Source organism: Wasmannia auropunctata, unplaced genomic scaffold (assembly GCF_000956235.1).
Source record: "Wasmannia auropunctata unplaced genomic scaffold, wasmannia.A_1.0 LD335767.1, whole genome shotgun sequence".
NCBI classification, from domain to species: domain Eukaryota; kingdom Metazoa; phylum Arthropoda; class Insecta; order Hymenoptera; family Formicidae; genus Wasmannia; species Wasmannia auropunctata.
In genome coordinates, this window is record NW_012027123.1 from 358,449 (window position 1) to 381,055 (window position 22,607).

The 22,607-nt window shown below is 42.7% G+C and overlaps 3 protein-coding genes across 3 annotated transcripts; 2 read left to right on the forward strand and 1 right to left on the reverse strand.

Moving 5' to 3' along the window:
* The first annotated feature begins 1,601 nt into the window (after positions 1-1,601).
* LOC105456116 (organic cation transporter 1-like) lies at positions 1,602-14,799 on the forward strand. Its single transcript, XM_011699932.1, has 9 exons — positions 1,602-1,766; positions 2,390-2,752; positions 10,982-11,240; positions 11,460-11,551; positions 12,002-12,205; positions 12,365-12,602; positions 12,752-12,883; positions 13,484-13,838; positions 14,080-14,799. Exons 1-9 carry the CDS (start codon positions 1,641-1,643, stop codon positions 14,345-14,347), a joined length of 2,037 nt encoding a protein of 678 aa, XP_011698234.1. The 5' UTR covers positions 1,602-1,640; the 3' UTR covers positions 14,348-14,799.
* Positions 14,800-14,911: 112 nt separating this feature from the next.
* On the forward strand, positions 14,912-17,026 carry LOC105456117 (tubulin beta chain-like). Its single transcript, XM_011699933.1, has 3 exons — positions 14,912-15,129; positions 15,445-16,109; positions 16,202-17,026. Exons 1-3 carry the CDS (start codon positions 15,073-15,075, stop codon positions 16,809-16,811), a joined length of 1,332 nt encoding a protein of 443 aa, XP_011698235.1. The 5' UTR covers positions 14,912-15,072; the 3' UTR covers positions 16,812-17,026.
* Positions 17,027-17,592: 566 nt separating this feature from the next.
* On the reverse strand, positions 17,593-20,880 carry LOC105456118 (tubulin beta chain-like). Its single transcript, XM_011699935.1, has 3 exons — positions 20,766-20,880; positions 18,917-19,490; positions 17,593-18,662 (listed from the first exon to the last, which is right to left on the reverse strand). The coding sequence occupies exons 2-3, from the start codon at positions 19,420-19,422 to the stop codon at positions 18,032-18,034; spliced, it is 1,137 nt and encodes a 378-aa protein (XP_011698237.1). The 5' UTR covers positions 19,423-19,490; positions 20,766-20,880; the 3' UTR covers positions 17,593-18,031.
* Positions 20,881-22,607: the final 1,727 nt, after the last annotated feature.

Here is a 22,607-nt window from a genome sequence, read left to right on the forward strand (position 1 = left end):
CGGGCTCTTGATCGGCGGGCCGAGAGACAGAAGAGAGGAGGTGGAGAGACTCCGACGAAGATGATGTTCGGTAGGGTCAGAAGAGAGGAGGTCTTCTCCGGCAATGGCTGATCGCCGCGATGTCCGCGGCGTATGAGCCGCTTCTATCGCGAGGACGACGACGTTAAACGCCGCTGCCCGCCACCGTGGCCGGATCGCCACGCGGGTTCTCTCTACGCGCTCTCGTGATCTCGCGATCGTGACGTGGTGGGCGGACGCGGTGCGTGAACGAGAATGAAGGGACGGTCCCTCGAGCCGCGAAACGAGGAGCCGCTGCTGCGTTGTCGCGAGTGAGTCGCGAACGCGCGGTGTCGAGGAGTGCTCAATTGCGGCGAGCTCTGCGGCCGAGTGCAGGAGAACGCGCGTTCGTTTAATAAACCGCATGCACGTTAACAAAAAGAGAGAGAGAGAGAAGAAAGAAGAGGGAGAGATAGAGAGAAACGGGCGAGTCAATCGGACACTTCCGTAAACAGTCTACAGGAGTGAATGAGCACCGCAACGCGCGAGCGCCGCGACGACCGGGTGAATCGGATCTCCAGGCTCTCCGGCGAAAGAAGCGTGATCGATTACAGGACTTAAACCGCGAGTGCGCTTTCGATGACACTTGAGACTGCTCGAGGTGATAATCCCCCTTATTATACCCGCGAGAAGACGTGGTGAACAGTTGCAGAGCGATTTTCGCGCGGAAGGGTTGTTGAAAAGCAGAGAGATCAACTCCGATCCTCTCGAGACACAGAGCGGATGAGAGAAGCGCGAGCGAGGGGCGCGCCGCAAGTGGAAAAGGATCGACTTGGATCAGACCACTCCGGCGATCGAGCGAGAGCCGACTCTCTATCGCTCCCCCTCCTGTCAATTTCCTTCCTTTCGTCCTCCAGTCCTCGCGATTGAGGACCAACTACCCCATCACGCTCGACTTGTCGCTTTCGGCGAGCCCTCGCCGGGGGAGCTTCTCGTCGGTGTTGATCGGACCTAACAAGATTCGTGCGACATGAGACATGAAGTGCAACGCGCTCATCATTGCAGCCAGATGCGGATCGGCATCTCGGACCCGATTGACCGCGACTCGTTAGGCTTAACAGTAGTGATCTTGGTGGTACCGTGCGCGACCTTGGGCCCAGTGCAACCGGTGGCGAGACGCGCGTTGTAGCACGCGCCCGAATCGTGGAAAGTTCGTGCAGGCTTTCGAAACAGCCCGCTTCGGGGGTACGTCGGAGGGAGGCAGTGGGACAGGAGCAGGAGGACGAGGGGGCAGACGAAGAGGACGAGGAGAAAAAGGAGGAGAAGGAGGAGGGGGAGGAGGAGAAGGAGGCGGGGGTGCTGGAGACGAAGGAGGGTAGGCTGCGCCAAGGAGGAGGAAGCTTCCCCGGTGCGCGGTCTCGGACGAAGGGGGCGAGAAACGTGCGTTTGTAATTCGGCGTGGCTTGCCTTCGAGGATGAGCGACGGCGGTCATGCCGTGTAATTCGAAGGTGTACCACGCCACCGTCGCATCGTGCACGATCGTCGTCGTCGTCGTCGTCGTCGTCGTCGTCGTCATCGTCACCGTCCGCACCGTCGTGGTCAAACTGTTGAGACACGACAGACTCACGGCATCGCCGAAAAGATGAGCTCGATCGACTTCGACGAGGTGCTGGTACACGTGGGAGAGAAGGGCCGATACCAGAACATCATGTACTACTTGCTGTGCATACCCGCCACCCTGCCGGCCGCCTTCTTGGCGTTCTCGCAAGTAAGCACGTTGTCTGATGTCGCTTCGGCGATGTGATAACCCTTAGATTTGGGGATGGTTATCGAGATGGAAATTGTTGTGCCTTAGGCATCAAAGGCTGTAAATCGCAAAAAAAAGTTAATGATGCAAAATGGTTTTTTTTTTCTTAATTTATGTAAATCAATTTCAATACTTTCATCTTTCAAAAGAATTGTAAGAAACCGTGAATTGCAAATTTATTGTATAAACTATATGAATAAATTAAATGTGGATGTTTTTATAAATTGGAATTTATATTAACTTTAATATGCAACATTTAATTATATATGAAGTTTTTTCGCAGATAAATAAAAATTAATAAGTTATTACGTTTGAGAACGGAAAAATTTTGCGATGATTTAAGCATAATAAAGTATGCAAAAGCAAACAAATAGAAACTTAAAAATGTGCATATTCGACATTTAAATTCACGAAACATTGAAAGTATTAAACATATTAATTTTTGCGTGGCTCGCAAGAGAATCTAATAGTAATGAAAATCGAATTATTAAATTAGCAATATTACAAGCGGTGAAAGGCAGATGCAAAAATGGCATGCAGGTCCGAATAATTAATCTTAATTAAGACTCGCGATTTCGAGATAGGTGTTCGTGAGCGCCTCGCCAGAGCACTGGTGCAGGATACCGGAACTGGATAACATGACGGATCTGATGTCGCTGGAGGAGAGGAAGGCGCTCTCGTTGCCCTACACGGTCAAGTCCGACGGTAGGAGGATTTACTCCAAGTGTCATATGTACGACGTGAATTACACGGAGATAATCAATTCGTGGCTCGAAGGCACCAATCTGTCCAACACCACCGACAGCCCGTCGTTGACCACATCTCCGTCGTTTGACTCACCGTCAACCCGATCGCCACCGGTCAGTAGCCCCGACTGGCCGGTCATCAACTGCCGATACGGATGGAACTATGACACCCGGGACTACGACAGCACTCTCGTGACCGAGGTAAACTCGACTTTCTCTCTTTAACCGAATAAGACCCGCGTTGCCCGTTCGCCAGCGTGCCGAGTACGACTGTTTCCATCGTAATGAGGCACTTGATGCATTCACGTTTCGCACTGATTGCGTGTGGGCAATTGTAGTTCTTGCGGATTGTGTTTGGCCGGTTTTGATGTACAAAGGAAATCTCATTTTAATTATTTCCATTGAAAGACGAGTGATTATTTTAGGACAATAGACAAACAATAATCATAATTTTTAATATCAAAAATGCCTTAAAGTTGCAACTTAAAATTGCACGTATAACCATAATTTTGTAAATTAAATAATTAAAAAAAGGCAAGAAATATATTCTACACAAATAATAATTATAGTAATTTTTAATATTGGAGATGCATCCAACTTGTATAAATTGTACATGTAACTATAAATTTTTTAAAAGAATTATCTTAATTGAAGGTAATTGAGAAGTATGTTCTATTCTTTCCGTTTTCCGGTGTCCTGCGTATTTAGTCGACTAACGATGATGTCTCCATTGTTTTGTGTCGTTGCGCAATATAATGAATCGTAAAAAATTTTAATTATCGCAGATAGTGTCATTTCCATTTCATGGATCGAGTAATCACTTAATAATACGTGTCCTTTTAAGTGTCGTGAAAAATATGAAATGAAAAATATGAAAAGACTGAAACATAACAATTACATGTCATTAGAACGTTACAGAATATAGGATGTTTGTAAAACTGAAATTATTCCATCCGCAATCATTTATGTAGGTACATATATCTAATAAACTAATTAAATTAAATTTCATAATAAATGAGTCAGTACCAACAAATTAAATCCATTAAATCAATAATACAGGTCTCTCGTTATCTATTCTCGAAGCGGAATCAGACCTTTGTTTTCGTAAATTCGCGAATAGATAACTTTAACGCAAAGTGAGCGATATTTAACAGATACAACGAATTATAAAAAATACTTTATCAATTTTATTTGATTTAATTATTGTTTTATATTTTTTATTTAAATAAAACAACGTGGGGTCCACGGGCTACACAGCTTGGGTATCACTTACGGATTAAGTTCTCGCAGAAATATCGAAGAGACAAGATAACAATTATCCGAATATAAATGCAGATCTGGTTTTCTAAGCTAGTCGTAGTGCAAAACAAATTTTGACGATTTGCTTAAGACTCTCATGACGCCTTAATCGTCGCCGGCAAATTTCTTCCTCGCATAGCATCGGATTTCACCCACGTCGCCTTGGCCTTTGGCTCCGCAGTGTTTCCCGGCGTTTGTGCACCAGCGATGCACATCGCGGCGAGTTTTCTGTGGTTCGCGGAATGAAGTTACGTGTCTTTGTAATGTTCTCGCACGCGGACGAGTTTCGTTTTCCGTGAAATATTTGCCGACGATGATGACGAGTATGATTGGCACGAACGGATTAAATTGTGCAGCGCGGATTACGTGCTATTAGTTCCGATTAAGCGCGATATCGTGGAACGAAATGATCAAATGTTGAGAGTTCCCGTGTACTATCATACCTCGCGGTACGATTTCTGTCACTGTCGTGAAGTATTCAAATTGTTATTGCCGTGTTGTTCATTTTCAAGGAAAATGTTGAAGGGAGTAAACTTCCTTGCAGCGAGTTGAAAGAGAGAGAAAGAGAGAAAATTAATTCTTTTTACTAAAGATAAAAGAAATTAAAGAAATTAGTAGGAAATAATTAAAATAGAAGAAAATAATGATATTAATTACTGAAGTTATTAAAAACGATTAAGTACGCGAAACAATTTTATTAATAACGCGAACTCACAAAGGCTTGAAATTAATATTTTCAAGTGTTTATCTATTTAGATGATTCGTCATGTTCTTCTGCTTATGGCGAGCATTCATTACTTTGCTTGCACGAAATTTTCATACATATAAACATTTCCATTATAGAGATTAAATTCCCGATGCGATACGAAATAATCTTTGATAATATAAAACACAAACTTTTCTGGAACTTTTACCGAATCCAAAATTGATTTATATACAGAAGTATTAAATATAAACGAAACGTGGCTTATCTTTTATTTCGAATATTGCCGTTGATATTCTATACTTGCAATTTAATATTTTAGTTCTACTGCAAAACATTTTGAAAAGGCTGCACGAGTTTCATATTAAGTCCACGTCAACACCGCGTATCGCATTTCCAAAACAAGTCGCGGAGCAATTTTCCACCAGTATTTGAATACTGAAAAAAACAACTGGGCCGGCGGGTAAACCTCGCGATCACGTGGCAGCAGTCATAAGTGTTCATTATGACATTATTAAATTGCCACAATTAGACAACGCGGTGAGCCCGCTGGCGTAAATGGGAATCGCGATGCACGGGGTCGAGGATCTAGGCGCGTGTGTTTTTTCTTTCTACTTCATTTATTCTTCTATTCAGTTCTATTCGATTCCACCGAACTTTGCTGCACCGATTCGACTGTAATCTCAGCGGGCATCATACGGGACGATTAACTGATATACGCGATAAATCATAAAATAAAAAAACAATCTCGCAGATTGTATACGAATTGAAGTTTCACGACAATCATGTTGTCAAAACGTGAGAAGCGACATTTTTCAAAGAGCAAGTGCCGAAATTGCGGATCGAGCGAGATATTTATTTTGCCATATCTATAGTCATGAGTGTTAATCTCTGCGTATATTCGTTTATGGCGCTGCATCTGATGATAAATCAGAATTACCACAAACTCCTCGCGCGTTTCTCAAAATATCTGATAAGCGCGACGCTAAGCCTATATCTGGTGCTTCACGCGGTATCGCGTTAGCGTTTTATTGTGTATTTGCTCGTTCCGTCCGCCCTCCTCGATGTTTGCACGCCCGGTAGGTTTTTATTCAGTGCGATTCCACGGGCCGGCATGAATTACGGACCATTGCATTTCCGTCCTTTCAATTAATCATCCGCGAAATTTATTTAACCGACGTGAAATACGACAACACAGCTCCGAATTTAGCTCCCTTTTGCACGGGGATTTAATTTAATGCGATAAACGTGGGAAATAAATCTCGCTGATCTGTATTCGCGTCACGTTTTGCTACACCATTATCGAGTTAGCGAATTAAATTATTACTGGAATGAATGTACCGCCTGTAGCTTCTGGGGTTTTTTTTCGAAATTATTGCCATAACGAATTGCCATATACGAATCAATTTCGCACTGCGCGAGCAGCGTTAAAAATCTGTATAATCTCGTGCAGAGCGACTGCGATGATAGGCCGATCCATCAACATCATCGCTCGGCGGCGCGCGATGAACGATTCGTCATGCCCCGTTCCCCGAAATTGCGCGAGGTGACGTATAGCCGTGCGTTTTGCGTTGACGGGGCCGATTTCTAAGATTTCGTTCGAGGGGCGCGCGAGATACGCGAGAATCGTCCAGGCAGCGAGAATCCAGTCAACAGGTGAACAAGGTTGATGAGCGACCGAGTGACTGGCCGATAGGTTGCAGCTCTGGTAGCGTCAGCAATTGCCGACCAATTTACCTACCCCCGCATCCGGTCATGTGATATGTCACATCAAACGCCTCGCACAAACTGCCAAGCTCTCTTCATGCAGAGGGTATATGCTCCTCACATACTCGATCGCTGCCGGATTCAACGTGACCAGCTTCCGTTTCTCCTTTTCTTCCGTCTGTCCCTCTTTCCCTTCTCTCGCGCGCGTCAGAAATGAGTCGCTCATTTCTGCGTTCTTACATTTCTGTAAGAACTTCTTTTTTTCTATCGCTTGTCGAACGTGAACGTCTCCGAAACGTTTCTCTAATTTTCATTTTCGAATATAGATGAGATAACACGACACATCGATAAGCTGCGATACTTGCGTGTTCTATTTCTATAAAGAGATGATTATTTGTATTGAAATTTTCTAATTGCGTAACGCTTGTTTAATTACACGTGACACGTCGTTCTGTTATGAAACGGGGAAATTATTCTTTTGGAATAATTTCTCGGTTGACCTAGAGAAGTATTTTTTTTTTCGCGGACGTGTGGCGTCGACGAGAGGGAGAGACGCTGGCCACAGTGGCAAAGGCCAGTGTGGGCAGTCGCGCTTATACACTTTGCTTCCGATCCGATGATTTATTGTGCTCGATTTAGGAGCTTCGCTCTAATGATACCACGCCGCGCGAGACCGTGGAACGGGTCATTGTCTTTTCCGTGTCGACATGTGACAAGCAGCCTCGCCGAAGACGAATACACCGAATATCCGTTACTTCCTGCCCGGATCCAATTTGTCTCACGCGCAAAAATAATTTATATCCCTATTTCGTACTTTAAAATGCATAATCTGTACTTCCCTTTATGTACTGAACGTTCGTATAATTACAATTAAATTATTGCTCGACGCAGTCATCTTTGAGATACAAGTGAGAAAATAATGGAAATTAACAATAATAACAGTAATAATTTTTGTCAATAATTTCATAATTTTTATTGCTAATACACAAAATCGTTAGATTTTATAATTAATCCATCTGCCTTACTTACTTATTGTATTTTTATAACTAAATTGCATTCTCTTATAAATCTTAGAAAACAGCTTTAGTTGACTTACCATTACAACATTGCGTGAATATATGGAATAAATATATTTCGTGAAGTGATTATTTCTTGTTTGTTCCATCGCAGACTCCTTGGGATGCCGTCATTCTGAATATCACGCGGATCAACGAGTAGCTTAATGAATACATGAATATGTATGAACACGTGAGAGTGCTTGAAAATCGCTGACTTTAGATTGATATCCAAACTAAATGAAAACTTCGAGTTTTCCTTTCGCAACAATTCTGGAGTACGCGAATCGTCTATCTTAAATCACTAGTAGGGTATAGCTCTTAAACGATGGCGGTTGCAATTAGAAATATTTTGCACAATGAATTTGCTCGATGATTAGCCGCTTCGTAATAGGTGAAAAATGTAATAATGATAAATATGTATCGGCAGTTTTAATTCATGCCATGGCAGGCGCAGCGTGATATTTTTTTTTCTGACGAAACGAGCGATGTATAAACGATAAAAGGGGTGACTGAAGCGCGTTAGCGTACGGCTGCATACGGTAGAAAGTGATAGCGATTAAGAACGGAAAACGGAAGGACAGGATTTGCCTCGATGGCTCTTTGCGTCATGTGTCTGCGTAAATCCGGAGCGCGTGTAAATACGCGTACTCGATGAGCGCATAGATGAAACTGGTGCAGTCCCAGATGAATATCGCATGGCAAAATAGAAACTTTTGAGTCGTGTCGAATTTCGACGTTGGTTAAAAAAAAATGGATATAAGCCACAAATTATTCAGTCAACATAGCGAACCTAATTAACCATTAAATCTCGAGAAGTTGCACAACTAATGCAAAGTTTTAATATCGCTTCTTTGCATTCCTTCTTGTCACATACATTATTCAACTTGTTTCGATGTATCGTTCCGCAAATATTGTCATATCGTGATTTAACGCGATGCCGCAGAAATTTAATTTCGTGTGCAAAACGAGCGGCGGCGCAAACAATCCCGGTAATGAACGGCACTCTGCGGTCATATCAATATTGATTTCGAAGTGTGTCAGGGTGACAAAATGCACGCGTGTCATTAGCGTCCTTATGCGGGCGCGTTCACTACCCTTGACAATAACTCGATAACATCGTCATCAGCGGGCGCGCTCTCCTCTGTCTTTCCGCGCAATTTATCTTTTGCGCGTTTCGCGCAGACCTCGAAAGTCCGTGAGTGGCAATTTGCTTAAATCGGACTTCGTGTCAAAACTATTAACACCCACCGGTAGACTTTATTTGTCGAGGCTAATAGGCACTCGATCGAGAGATTTCGTTTGTTCGTGTACGCTTATTAACTCGGAATCGCACTCCCTGCCGTTGCTTTTACCATGCAATGACATTAATTGCACGTGTTCGAAATCGATGGAAACCTCTTAAACTCATACAGTCCCAAGTGTGAGAAGCCAACGTCTTCAAGGATGCATCTCTCGATGCATCTCCTAATCGCATAGATGAAATCGCGTTCTCGTTACCTGCTAGACGAAGACCTTTAAAAGAAAATGCAAGATTTTTTTTTTTACATTTACCCAAATTTCGCGATTTCGCGATGTCGCGCGAATAGGAAAATCGACGAGACTCACTTTTGCAAAGGAGACGAAAAATCATAAGCATTCCGTTACTGTTTATAGAGAGAAAATTAATTTTCGTAGTATACATATATGTGCATAATTTTTTAATAAGAGTATTATTCAATTACATAAAATGTACGCATTTATTGTCATAATATAATATAATATTTGCATTAACAAACATACGATCGCCGAGTTCGTCATCGCGAGATCGTGCCGGAGAAGAACGAGAGAGAGAGAAAGAGAGAAGAGAGTGTACGTATAAGTGAGAGCGAGATAGAGAGAGTGACGGGTGCTTTAAAGGGCGCGAGGGGGAGGGGGGGGAGGGGGATCGTGTTCCTCCTGTCAAACGAGGGTGATGGACATCTCTCACTGTGGGAAGCTCACCAACACATCTTGGCGTCCTTCGAATACGCGCACGCATACGCGCGTCCCGGTCGTGCGTACGAGCCTGTGCGATTTCCATGCTAAAAAGCTCGCACACGCACACGCACACGTGCCCTCTCCCCCCCCTTCCCTTTCCCTCTCCCCCTGCCCCCCCCCCCATTCTCACTCGCGATAAACAGCGAGCGCGTTTACGTCGGTAGCCTCCTGCGTAAACGCAACGAGATGAAACGGTCCCCTTCCACCGCGCCACTGCCGCTGGTGAGCTGAGCCGTGGTCCAGCGCGCGGCATCCCTCCTTCTCTCCCACAGCTTCCCTCTACTCCGATTCCACTCGTCGTCGCGCGCGCTCCCGCGTGCGTGTGTCGCCGATGCTCTGGACCCGACGAACAAATGACGATCGGGCCGAGTGACGCGTGTGTTCACACGTGTGCGAGCACGCACTCCGGTTCGCCGCTAATGTCGGCGCGCAGCTCCGGCACGTATGCGTTCTGCGGACGCACAGGGTGCTTCATGACGTTTACCGTTAAATCTGAGCGCATTCCTGCGATAAATCTATGCTCTCGCCTCTCTAGGCGAACATTGATTGGACCGTGTAAAATACTTGGCCTCGATATTAAGCCGAGCCAAACAATTGCTTAAAGCTTATCTAGCCATACCGGATGTCTATTTGCAAGTAATAGTACTTTGAAATTCAAAATTTACAATAATACTAGCGTGATTATATTTTATTTTAAATTTTTGCAAAGGAAGAAAATTCTACGTATATGCGTTTGTAATCGATTTTTTTTTCAGAGGAAAGGCTTAATCGAGATCCTTTAAAACATCTTGGTGATACTGTACTAACTATAAAGTGTGCTAAATATTTTTGCATAACGAGTCGCATTTGTATATTTGAGAGCTTCTTAAAAATGAGCAGCTGTACAGTTTACATTGAATTCTCATATCTGGAGCAGTGTGAGTTTAAGAATTTCTATTAATTCGACCGAGAGCTCACGCATTTCTGGGATTACAGCATCTTATATTCTTATACCATGATGCAAACGTGTTAAGTTCTTGTAGGATCTCGAAATCATTCATCAGAATCGCGACGCGTCGGCGGCAATTGCATATGTCGCGTTACGGACACATGTACGTATTCCCACGTGAAACTAAACGGTAGCGATTTGATCGGGATGCAATCACTTCTTCGAATCAATTATTTCTTCGGTACCCCATTCATGAATCGCCACGCACGTCGATATTTGTAATCTCGTTGGTTACATGAGAATTTTTTTATCGTTTCTAAATATGTACATATGTAGTAATCTTAATCCAGCTTTCGCTCTTAACGTCCTTGTATTTGATACGTCTAGCTGCATCTCTCGATAAAATAAGCAAACGCAAGAATTTTAGAATAAATTAATTAATTAAAGCACGCACACGTTTCTAATTATTCTCAAATAATTTATTAATTATTAATTAATAAGACATAAAAAAATCGATTTTATTGTATAAAAAATTTTAATGTCCTTTAAAGAGATAACAGAAACCATACATCTTTACGCGTTGATATCTCGAATATTTAATTTAATTTTTTTTTTATTTCTGTTTTTTTAATTTAATAACTTTAATCATTGGATTACTTCCGTCGATATATAATTTTCGCGCTGGCGAAGTAGTTTAATGGCGTTCTACATCCACATAGCTAGACCTGGTATGTGACAACAGCTGGTGGCCTTCCACGTCGACGACGTTCTTCTACGTGGGCAGCCTCTTCGGCAACGTCGTGTTCGGCTGGATCGCCGACAAATGGGGCAGAAGGACGGCCTTCTTCGCCATCCTGTTCCTCGAAGTGATATTCTCTATCGCCACGAGCTTCAGTCCGAACTACGTGATCTACACGGCGCTGAGGACCGTGAATGGTCTCTTTTTTCCTGCCATTTATCAGATACCTTTCATACTTGGTATGTTCGGCATACGTAAATCGTAGGCTAGTTAATTTTCAATAAAAATATAATACAAAACAAGAAACTTTAAAGAAAAAAATGAACAATGAGAAGAATTCGAGGGATTAAAATATTTTTTCTATCGTTACTGCATAAATTACGCTTATAAGATACAAACGTCAAGATGTTCTTTTGTGCGAGATGCAAAATACTTCTGCACGGTGAATTTCGTTGCAGCTCTCGAGCTAATGGGGCCGAGATATCGAACATTCGCCGGAATGGTGATCTGCATGTTCTTCGCCACGGCGATGTCTCTCCTGGCGTTGCTGGTAAGTGGTTCTCCTTTAAAAAAATACAAAAGGGACACTGATAGTTCCGAAGAAACTCGCGACGTCGCGAATTCTTCGAAACTTGGCATTATTACGAAGTCTCGCATTGTCCCGCGAGTTACCGCGAGAGGCGGCTCGCGGATCTCGCAATAGATTCGACGCGAGGGTGCAACACGGATCATTTTGCGAGCGATCCATCAGCGTGCATCGCACGGTGCGTGCGTATGCAAATGCGAATGGCCGGCCGTATGCATGCTAATGCAATAGAAACATTCTGTATTTAGATGCCTTTGGAGCCATGCGCGCGCACGCCCGGATACGAGCAGAGGACAAACAATCTCTCAAATTTCAAGTTCCGACGCGCATGAAATTTGAGATTAAAAACACAATAACTGTTTTAACATGAATTGCCATTACATAGTTTCGTTCTCTTCCTTTTTCTTTTATTAGGGTTACTTGTTAAGACACTGGTATACCCTGTCGTTAGCCACATCGGTGCCTTTCATTCTTCTCTTCAGTTACTACTGGATCATCCCCGAGTCACCGCGGTGGCTTCTCAGCAAGAATAGAATAGACGAGGCGGAGGCGATCGTCCAGCAGATGGCAAAAGTCAACGGCAAAACAGTGCCTCCAAATTTTCTCAGAAAGATGGAGGTAAACTTCACTTAATATATTCAATCGCCAATTCCTTTGGTTTAGTAATTTATAAAAAAAATACGGATATAAGATATTATCCTCGTTATTATTCTGCTGTTCTGCAATATATCTAAGAGTAATATGAACTAATATATGAATAATAACGTTACTTTGCAGATAGAAATATTAAAGAGGCAAGGGATATCGTGTAACGGTAGGAATTCCAACGACGTGGAGGGCGAGAACAGGACGCCGCCACCATCCGCGACACCCATGGACCTGATCACAAATCCGAACATTAGGAAGAAGTTCTTCATCCTCGCTTTCGATTGGGTGGCGAACGCGGTGGTGTACAACGGGCTGTCCTACAACACGACCAATCTGGGTGTCTCCGATTACCTGGCTTTCTTCATTGGTAAAAAATTCCCCTCTTTTCCGATCAACTTGTTCGTTGATATAAATGCATCATAATCTCATACATTAACATAATACATTTTTTTACGATTAAGATAAAAAGATCATTGCATAATTTTGCAGCGACAGATTTTTTTTAATTTTTTGTAGGAGGAATCGTGGAGATTCCGTCGTACTTTATTACGTGGTACGCAATGGACAGATTGGGCAGGCGATGGGTGTTATGCGTGACCATGATGCTGGGTGGGCTCGCTTGCGTGTCCTGCATGTTCGTGCCCGAAGGTACTACTTCGTCGATTTATGTCTGATTCTAAGAGACATCTCTAACGAACAGAAATAATTTTACATATCCGAATAACTTCAGAATTATTTCAGATATTTAAATTTAATTATTTATTTTGCCACATTTCGCATATATTGCATGTAACGCGGATATGCGACGCCGGATATGATATCCCTAACCGCCGACGAGAGAAAATGATGACCATTCATCATTCGTTGCTCATCTCCACGTTATTCGATTATCTCCGCGGGATAAAATTGAATAAAAGTATTAAGCCGAATCGCACGCCTTTGCGTCATGGCGGCCTCAACGTCATTACCTTATTGAATTCGTCATGATATTGTCACACACGTTCAACGTGTGAGAGGCAATTACTGTTGCCGACGTCACGACGTTTATGAATAAACGTTCGACCTGCTTATAAATTAGTTACCGTCGCACTGCACGCATATGCTTCTCTCATCAGAAACCCACGATGTTCACAGAAATTTTTATTTTAAAAAAAAGTAGGGAAAATTTAAGTAAGGAAAAATATAAAATCGACTTAGACTCCACTTATGAACACGTCCTATATGCATGATCGGCCTTTGTCGCAGCAGACGCGGTCTGGGTAACCGTGAGTCTGGCGATGATCGGCAAATTTGGCATCGCCGCGTCCTTCGCCGTCTTCTACGTCTTCGTCGGCGAGCTGCTGCCGACCGTACTAAGGTCTCAGGCGATGGGCATAGCCTCCTTCATCGCCGGCATCGGCCTCCTCACCTTCCCCTACATCGTTCATTTGGCGGTCTACTCGAGAGTCTTACCCCTGATCGTGATGGGATCGCTGAGCGTCGCCGGCGCTCTCACTTCCGTATTCCTACCGGAGACGCTCAATATCCATCTGCCGCAGACGGTCGAGGAGGGTGAGCTCTTCGGGGCTGATTTCAAACTGTGGTCCTGTCCGACGATACCAAAGTTAGTAATCTCACTCACGAAATCTTTGGCACATTGCAAAATGCAAAGTAGAATTTTATTTTTGAGAAAAAGAATTTTTGAAAACAATTTTTATGTAATCAAATTTATGTTTTATGGTAGATTTTATTTTTAAATTTCACCTTTAATTAATGGAGAACTTCTATTTTTAATATTGAAATAATATTAATGATCATTTGTCATGATTATAATATTACGAACTTGGTATTGATATTGATATCAGGAAAGGTTCAAGCAAGACCGAGTCCGTGCCGTTGAGGTACTTAGTGAACGGCGGACCGGGTAGTCGCTCGTCTACCTCGAAAGCCGCGTCGCAGGAAGGCGCGACTACGTCGGGGGGCGAGAAGCCAGCTGCCGTGCTGCCCCCGAAGGAGGAAGAGGCGAAGAACTTAAGCGCACCGAAGACGGAGGAACTGACGAACGTCAAGGTCGTCGGGCCGAAGACGGCCAGCGCGGTGGTGGAAGTGACCGTGTGCCGGAAGTCGCAATGAGACGGGATGGGACGGGATGACAGAGACAGTCTTATAATTTTAAAATCTTTACAACGTTGTATCATAATTACCAGTATAGACACGCATTGTATTTATTTTTCCATTTATTATAATGTACTTCCTTTGTAAAACCTGCCTGAGTTTGTCGACCAGCACGATTCGATTCCCCGTCTCTTTTTCTTTCTGAGTGCCGTTGAAGAGGATTTCCACCTCGTCGCGGTGTGTGCGTGTACATTGCGTGTGACTGATACGCGTGTGAGTCGAGGATTAATGCCCCGGAATCTACGAGGACTCTAGAGTGTAACGCTATTACTTTTTTTTTTATTTGTTCGATTAGACGTCGATTTTACATTCTGTCCTTACGTTTATTAAGAAAGTCTTGTTGTGATTTCAGAGTTAGCTTAAATAAAATATCTTAATAACTATTGAGACGGTTTGTGATGATCGTTTGAGAAACCTTGCATGATCAATATTTCACGCACAATTATCGAAAGCAATACCATGACGAAATAACAAGTGGAGAATAATGCAGACGGTCGGACCAGTCACCAAGGAGAACTCAGCAGTCGCCTGTTTCTGTTTAAATGACATCTTAGGCAAGTCCGCGATCTCCTCGTTTCTCATCCTTCAATTTTAAGAATCGATTTCTCCCACGGCCATTAAAATAATCATTATTGAATTCCGTGCATTATTTTGCTTAAAAATTCCACGATACTTAATTCAAAATGCGTGAAATTGTTCACATCCAAGCCGGCCAATGCGGCAACCAAATTGGCGCCAAGGTTAGTATCCCTAAAAAAAATATACGATGTCAATCTCGATTAGTTAATTCGTTGTAATATTTATCACATTTAAATATAATAAATAAAATGCTTCAAACAAATATCTTAAAAAAAAACTTCAATAAATTTGAATTAAAACAATTTTTTAAATAATCGATTGGAAATATGTGGCACTTAATTCACTCTTATCATGATCATTTTTCTCGATTAATAATTCATATTTTTGTCTTTTCTGTCGTGACAAATCGTGATGTATGACAACATGTCTTTTTGCAGAACTTAATTCTTGATCAAATTATTCTTGACCATTCGTAGTTTTGGGAGGTGATTTCAGACGAGCACGGCATCGATCCTACGGGCACGTATCACGGAGACTCGGATCTCCAGCTGGAACGGATCAACGTTTATTACAACGAAGCCTCCGGACCGAAATATGTGCCGCGCGCGATTTTGGTGGACCTCGAACCCGGCACGATGGACTCCGTGCGTTCGGGGTCCTTCGGACAGATATTCCGACCGGACAACTTTGTGTTCGGCCAGTCGGGGGCCGGCAACAACTGGGCCAAGGGTCACTACACCGAAGGCGCCGAGCTGGTGGACTCGGTGCTCGACGTGGTGAGGAAGGAGGCCGAGAACTGCGACTGCCTGCAGGGATTTCAGCTGACGCACTCCCTGGGCGGTGGCACCGGATCCGGTATGGGCACTCTGCTCATCACGAAAATACGAGAAGAGTACCCGGACAGAATCATGAGCACCTTCTCCGTGGTACCGTCTCCCAAGGTTTCCGATACAGTCGTGGAGCCCTATAACGCTACTCTCTCGGTTCATCAACTGGTAGAGAACAGCGATCAAGCCTATTGCATAGACAACGAAGCGCTCTACGATATCTGCTTCCGTACTTTGAAATTGACTACTCCTACGTACGGTGATTTGAATCATCTGGTTTCGGCTACCATGTCCGGCGTGACAACCTGTCTAAGGTTCACAACATAAAATTATCGTTATTAAATTGAAACGAACTATTACAATATAACAATAAATCAAATGTTATTTGTTTGAAATGATTATATAGGTTTCCAGGGCAATTAAACGCAGATTTGAGAAAACTCGCGGTGAACATGGTGCCGTTTCCCCGTCTCCACTTCTTCATGCCGGGTTTCGCGCCCCTCACGTCCCGAGGGAGCCAACAGTACCGGGCTCTCACGGTGCCGGAACTGACGCAGCAAATGTTCGACGCGAAGAACATGATGGCGGCCTGCGACCCACGGCACGGTCGTTATCTCACCGTGGCTGCCATCTTCCGCGGCAGGATGTCGATGAAGGAGGTGGACGAGCAGATGCTCAACATCCAGAACAAGAACAGCTCGTACTTCGTCGAGTGGATACCGAACAACGTGAAGACGGCGGTGTGCGACATTCCGCCGCGCGGCCTCAAGATGTCCGCTACTTTCATCGGCAACTCCACGGCGATTCAGGAGCTGTTCAAGAGGATCTCCGAGCAGTTCACGGCGATGTTCAGGAGGAAGGCCTTCCTCCACTGGTACACCGGCGAGGGTATGGACGAATTGGAGTTCAACGAGGCGGAGTCGAACATGAACGACCTCGTGTCGGAGTATCAGCAATATCAAGAGGCGACGGCGGACGATTACGAGGACATGGATGAAGAGGAAATGGAGAAGTAGAAGAGAGACGGGGATCGAACGTGGAGGATCGCGCGCGTTTGCAACACTTTTTGACGGCTTTTTTATATAATTCTTTTGTACCTGTTTTTACTCTTTTGTGAACGTTTTACAACGTTTTATATGTGTCGTTTTGTATACATACATTTTTAGGAGAACGTTTTAACTATTTGTACGTTTACTTCAGTGAAGTTTTATAAAAGATGATATTGGCAAAATTCTGAGATTTGAATAATTTTTCAATTTAATATTTGCAATGGATTGTAAGCACGTCGTTATTTTTTCATGCTTAGGAAGTTCACACGAGTTACGCTCTTATAGTTACGTTGATAATATCAACTCTATCCAGTTAACAACATTGTGCTCGTAGTTCGATATAAATACGTCTCTTAAATAAGACGAGTAAACGTTGGCATTTAGACGCGATTCTCGTTATCGAACTCGTTATCGTCCTTCTAGCCAACTGACATTGATGAAGCCAAGGCCTCGGCGATCGCGCATTATCTCATCGGTGCCCCGAGGGCAAACACTTTATTATTGCGTACAATAAAGGAGAACGCGTGTTATTGCGCGACAATTTCTCACCGCCGCTACGATCTTCAGAGATGAAATGTCGCTACAGCATAGAAAAAAAAAAATCTAAAAATATAGGAAATATCAGGATTTAGGAGCAAATGTTCAGTGCTACAATATTGAAGAGAATTATGGAAAAAAAATTCAAAAAGATTTTCTTTCATTGCATTTTGACGTTTCAATTATTTCGTGGTTATAAATGCGATAAAAATTTGATTTTTCAACAATTTTTATTACACTCCAGTCCACGCCACATTCGTCTAGACGACATATCAAAATCCTCATGATTATCTCTAATAAAGCTGAATATAACATAGGCATATAGATATAATACAAGATCAATAGAAGAAGCTATTTTTACATTCTAAATAATTATTTTCCATATTAATTTAACATTCGCTGTAATTTCATTTGCTTTCGAATATTGATCTTCATATAAATATTTCGGTATCACACAATTCGTGAAAAAATAATGTCGATCGCCGACATTACGCTTGTCTCAGCGATTACAAAGCGCATCGTAAATATAAAAGTATCAAAAAACGGAGCTTCTTGCGAGCATCACGATTGGTCGTGCGAGCTCCTACGACGATGAAACAGAGACAGAGAAGCTGAAGATAAACCTAGTAGAAGGGAACATAGCGGTGCTTTCAGTTTTCCTGCTCGCAGGTTTCGAAGTCATCGGCGCACTCCTCCGCCTCGAAGTCCTCCTCCGCCGTGGCTTCCTGGTACTGCTGGTACTCGGACACCAGGTCGTTCATGTTGGACTCGGCCTCGGTGAACTCCATCTCGTCCATACCCTCGCCGGTGTACCAGTGGAGGAAGGCCTTCCTCCTGAACATCGCCGTGAACTGCTCGGAGATCCTCTTGAACAGCTCCTGTATGGCGGTGGTGTTGCCGATGAAGGTCGACGACATCTTCAGGCCCTTCGGCGGGATGTCGCACACGGCGGTCTTCACGTTGTTCGGTATCCACTCGACGAAGTACGAGCTGTTCTTGTTCTGCACGCTGAGCATCTGCTCGTCCACCTCCTTCATCGACATCCTGCCGCGGAAGACGGCCGCCACGGTGAGATATCGGCCGTGGCGCGGATCGCAGGCTGCCATCATGTTCTTCGCGTCGAACATCTGCTGCGTGAGTTCTGGTACGGAGAGCGCCGAGTATTGCTGCATGGACCTGGATGTTAGAGGCGCGAAGCCGGGCATGAAGAAGTGGAGACGGGGGAAGGGCACCATGTTCACCGCGAGCTTCCGGAGATCGGCGTTCAACTGGCCGGGAAACCTAAAGAAGTCAACGTGTGTTATTCATGAAGCACATATTTGCGAGATATAAAAATTTTATTATTAACGAATTTATATTATTTTTCCAGCGAAGATTGTTAACTAATCTGTTATTTTAAGTGAAAACGGAATATCTGCATTATAGATTGCTATTTTTTTCCATCTATCATTATGTATAATTAGAAGGTAATTAAAAGAATTTTATTTTTTTTTGTTACAAATTTACTTGTTACTGCCATGGATTTTTATGCACACCTAAGACAAGTGGTTACGCCGGACATGGTGAGCGAGACTAAGTGATTGAGATCGCCGTAACTCGGGTTGGAAACCTTCAAAGTGCGGAAGCAGATGTCGTACAGGGCCTCGTTATCGATACAATAGGTCTCGTCGGTGTTCTCCACCAATTGATGCACCGACAAGGTTGCGTTGTAGGGCTCTACGACGGTATCGGACACCTTAGGCGACGGCATCACCGAGTAAGTGTTCATAATCCGGTCGGGATACTCCTCGCGAATCTTCGAGATCAGCAGGGTGCCCATGCCGGACCCGGTACCACCGCCCAGCGAGTGGGTGAGCTGGAAACCCTGAAGGCAGTCGCAGTTCTCGCACTCCTTTCGCACCACGTCGAGGACCGAGTCGACCAACTCGGCGCCCTCGGTGTAGTGGCCCTTGGCCCAGTTGTTACCCGCGCCGGATTGCCCGAACACGAAGTTGTCCGGTCTGAAGAGCTTCCCGTAAGCGCCGGAACGTACGGCGTCCATCGTTCCCGGCTCCAAATCCAGCAGAATCGCGCGCGGTACATATTTTCCCCCGTTCGTGGATGTCGCGACTGTAATGGGAAGAACAAAATAAAAATCAGGTAATACACACTTTGCTCATTTAGGTATTTTAGCAAATGCGTTTTAGAGATGTCTAAAAATGTTCGAAAGAAGAACTCGTATAAAAAATATTCTGCTATATATAGCAGATATCGAGGAAGCAATAAAATAATTAATGCTTTTATTATTAAATGTATCCATATGTAATAAAGTGACGTCAATGAAATGATAGACGTACTGAATAATCGTAATACAAGACATCAAGAAGTCCATATTAGATCGATCGTTATTGTCATTCTATACTGAAAACCCGTGATTATATTATAATCAACGGAAATGCGCTCATGAATGAAACCGCGTGTATTGTTTACAAATGAGTAGCTAAGGATTTGCATTATTGAACTTTATTAGGATAATGTAAAATAATTTTAATATTATGGTAGATACAAATAATTTTAATTAATAGCAGTTATTAATTATTAAGATATTTCAGACATTAACTTTCAACTATCAGGATGTTTAATTAAAAAGTTTAACAAATGTTCTAAAATTGTAAATTAAAATTGTGAAAAAAGAGAAATAAAAATGTAAGAATTAATTAAAAATATGGTTCTCCACCGCGTGCGCTGGAAATTTGTTTCCGACAAATCACTCACGACGACTGTCGAGTGCATGGTGCGTACATTTCACTCGTTTGTTAATTAAACTATTTCTACCGTGGAGCACGTGCTGCACGTGCGTTCTCGGAAATGATCTCATTTTCGCGATGCGAACGAATGCATGAGGAGTCCTGAAATCGTGTTGCAGTTGCAACTTGCAATCTTAAGTCCGACCACATAAGACGGCTATTTTCAGCGTAAAATACGTGTCTCAACGCTCTTCTTCTCCATCATTCCATCGGTGCGCAACACGCGGTTTTCTATATTTCTCGTTATTGCTATTTTCGACGTGAGAACAGAATCCGCCGAAGTGGTTTCCATCGGGAAGATTCTGTGCGATTTTGCACTTAAAGAATATATGAAAATTCAGTTATATTGTAGATATTTCCAGATGCATCAAGTAATCTAATTTTTATTATGTATTATTACATATTTATTAACTTACAAAGAATTAATTAATTATCTAAAAATTGTTACAAATGTGAAAGAATATTTTTCTATTGTGGTACACAATAAGTTTCACGCAAAAAATATGAAATTGATTTTCGAATCAATTCTATTTCACTTACATTTAATGAGCAAAGAAAGGGAAGCGTGTAAGCCGTAATATTTACAACATGCCCTTACCAGACGCCTCATTGTAGTATACGGAGATTCGTTCGAGCTGCAGATCGCTTTCACCGTGATAAATGCCCGACTGGTCGATGCCGTGCTCCTCAGAAATAACTTCCCAGAACTGCAACGTGATTCATTAACATTAATACTGTAGACACCAACTGTTCAAACAGTCGACTTATCTCTGAGCACATTTACTGATCGGAAAGTAGTACAATACAAAAATAGCGGGGGCGTCTCCTTAAAGTTTTCTAAGCATAGCTCGCGGTAGGTTTATTTTACTGCACTTCTCCTCGACGAGGCACTCGACGCGCCGAGCGAAGGGGCGATTTCCCTCCGAAGCCACGAGCGAAGCACCTCGAACCCCGAACTCCGGTCGCGGTGACAAGGATAACACGCGCGCGACAACCAAAAATAGAAACGTACGGAATTAAACGCGGCCTGCGTGCCCCCTGGCTCATGTCCACCCTCCCGTTAAACATTTTCTCCTCTCTCTCTCTCTCTTCCCATTTGTCTTGTCTTTACTATTTTTTCCTCCTATTAATAGCGAGCCGGTGTGCCGGTCGCCATGGTCGCCCCGTCGGCGAAATGGGCCTTCCCTGATTATTCTAAACGTATCTACGTGCATTTACGTGCATCACGTACGCGACGCTCATTATCGCACGAGCGTGAATAGGAACCTATACCTAGTTGTCATTCCTCACGCGAAAACAGCCGCGTTCGATTCGGGACAGACTTTTTCAAGATCGAGAATTTATTTTACAAATTACACTTTACTAGGAAAATATTGCCATCCACATGCAACATATTTAAAGGAAAATTAGATTTAATAAATTCTTACGAAAATTGTATATTGACGCTTTGGATTGCGCTGATAAATCAGATAAAACTGTGATATAATTATTACACGGCCGATTCATCGATCATTTCTTCGCGAGACTTCCAATCTTGAATTTCCAACCAGTGTTTCGCTCATTTGAGAAATATATCATCGTGTAGATCACGACTGTCTGTAATCCTACAGGAACTTCGGTTTTGCTTCCTGCAATCGTTAAACTCTTCCAAGCGGAAAACAATGCCGTGAAACTTACGGTGGTTCTACAATGAAGTGAAGGGACGATCCTTTTCAAGGAAGATAATTATTTAAGCGCTTCACTTTCTGGCTCGACAAAAATGACATGCATATTTGATGATTGAGAAAATAAAATTACTGAGACCAATAAATCGATATGCTTGAATGAAAGACTATACTTTTCTCGCGTCTTGCATCTTTTAGTCATTTATTTCTATTAATAAAAGTAGGTAAACACGCCTTCCGTATTCGCCAGTTTAGTGTAACATTACTCTGATTATATTATTACTCACTGTTATTTTAGGTAAAAATTTATTTGGTCTTTACCGCTGATAAAAAAATTTCTGACTCACGAGAGCTTTATATTCTGGTACATAATCTGGCGTACGTCATCGTCCGATGAGCAATACTGCACGAAATACCAAGAAAAATCTTAGTAGAAAGTTACACGGAAATTTGATAAGGCATTATTTGTCGAAAATAAATTCGGAGAAAGCTTACTTTTGTGAAACAAAATTAAAAGTACATTCCAAAGTAATTTTGTTTTATGTACTTTGTGTTTCAATTAATAAATCGAATTCTCTATTTACAAAATATTATAATATTAATATATTTATTAAAATAAAAATATTATAATATTCTGTAAACAGAGAATTTATTAAGCGCTATTTATTAGAAATTTATTAATATTTGATTTCTATATATGATTATATATATATATATATATATATATATATAATTTTAATAAATTTACTATATATAATATATATATATATATATAT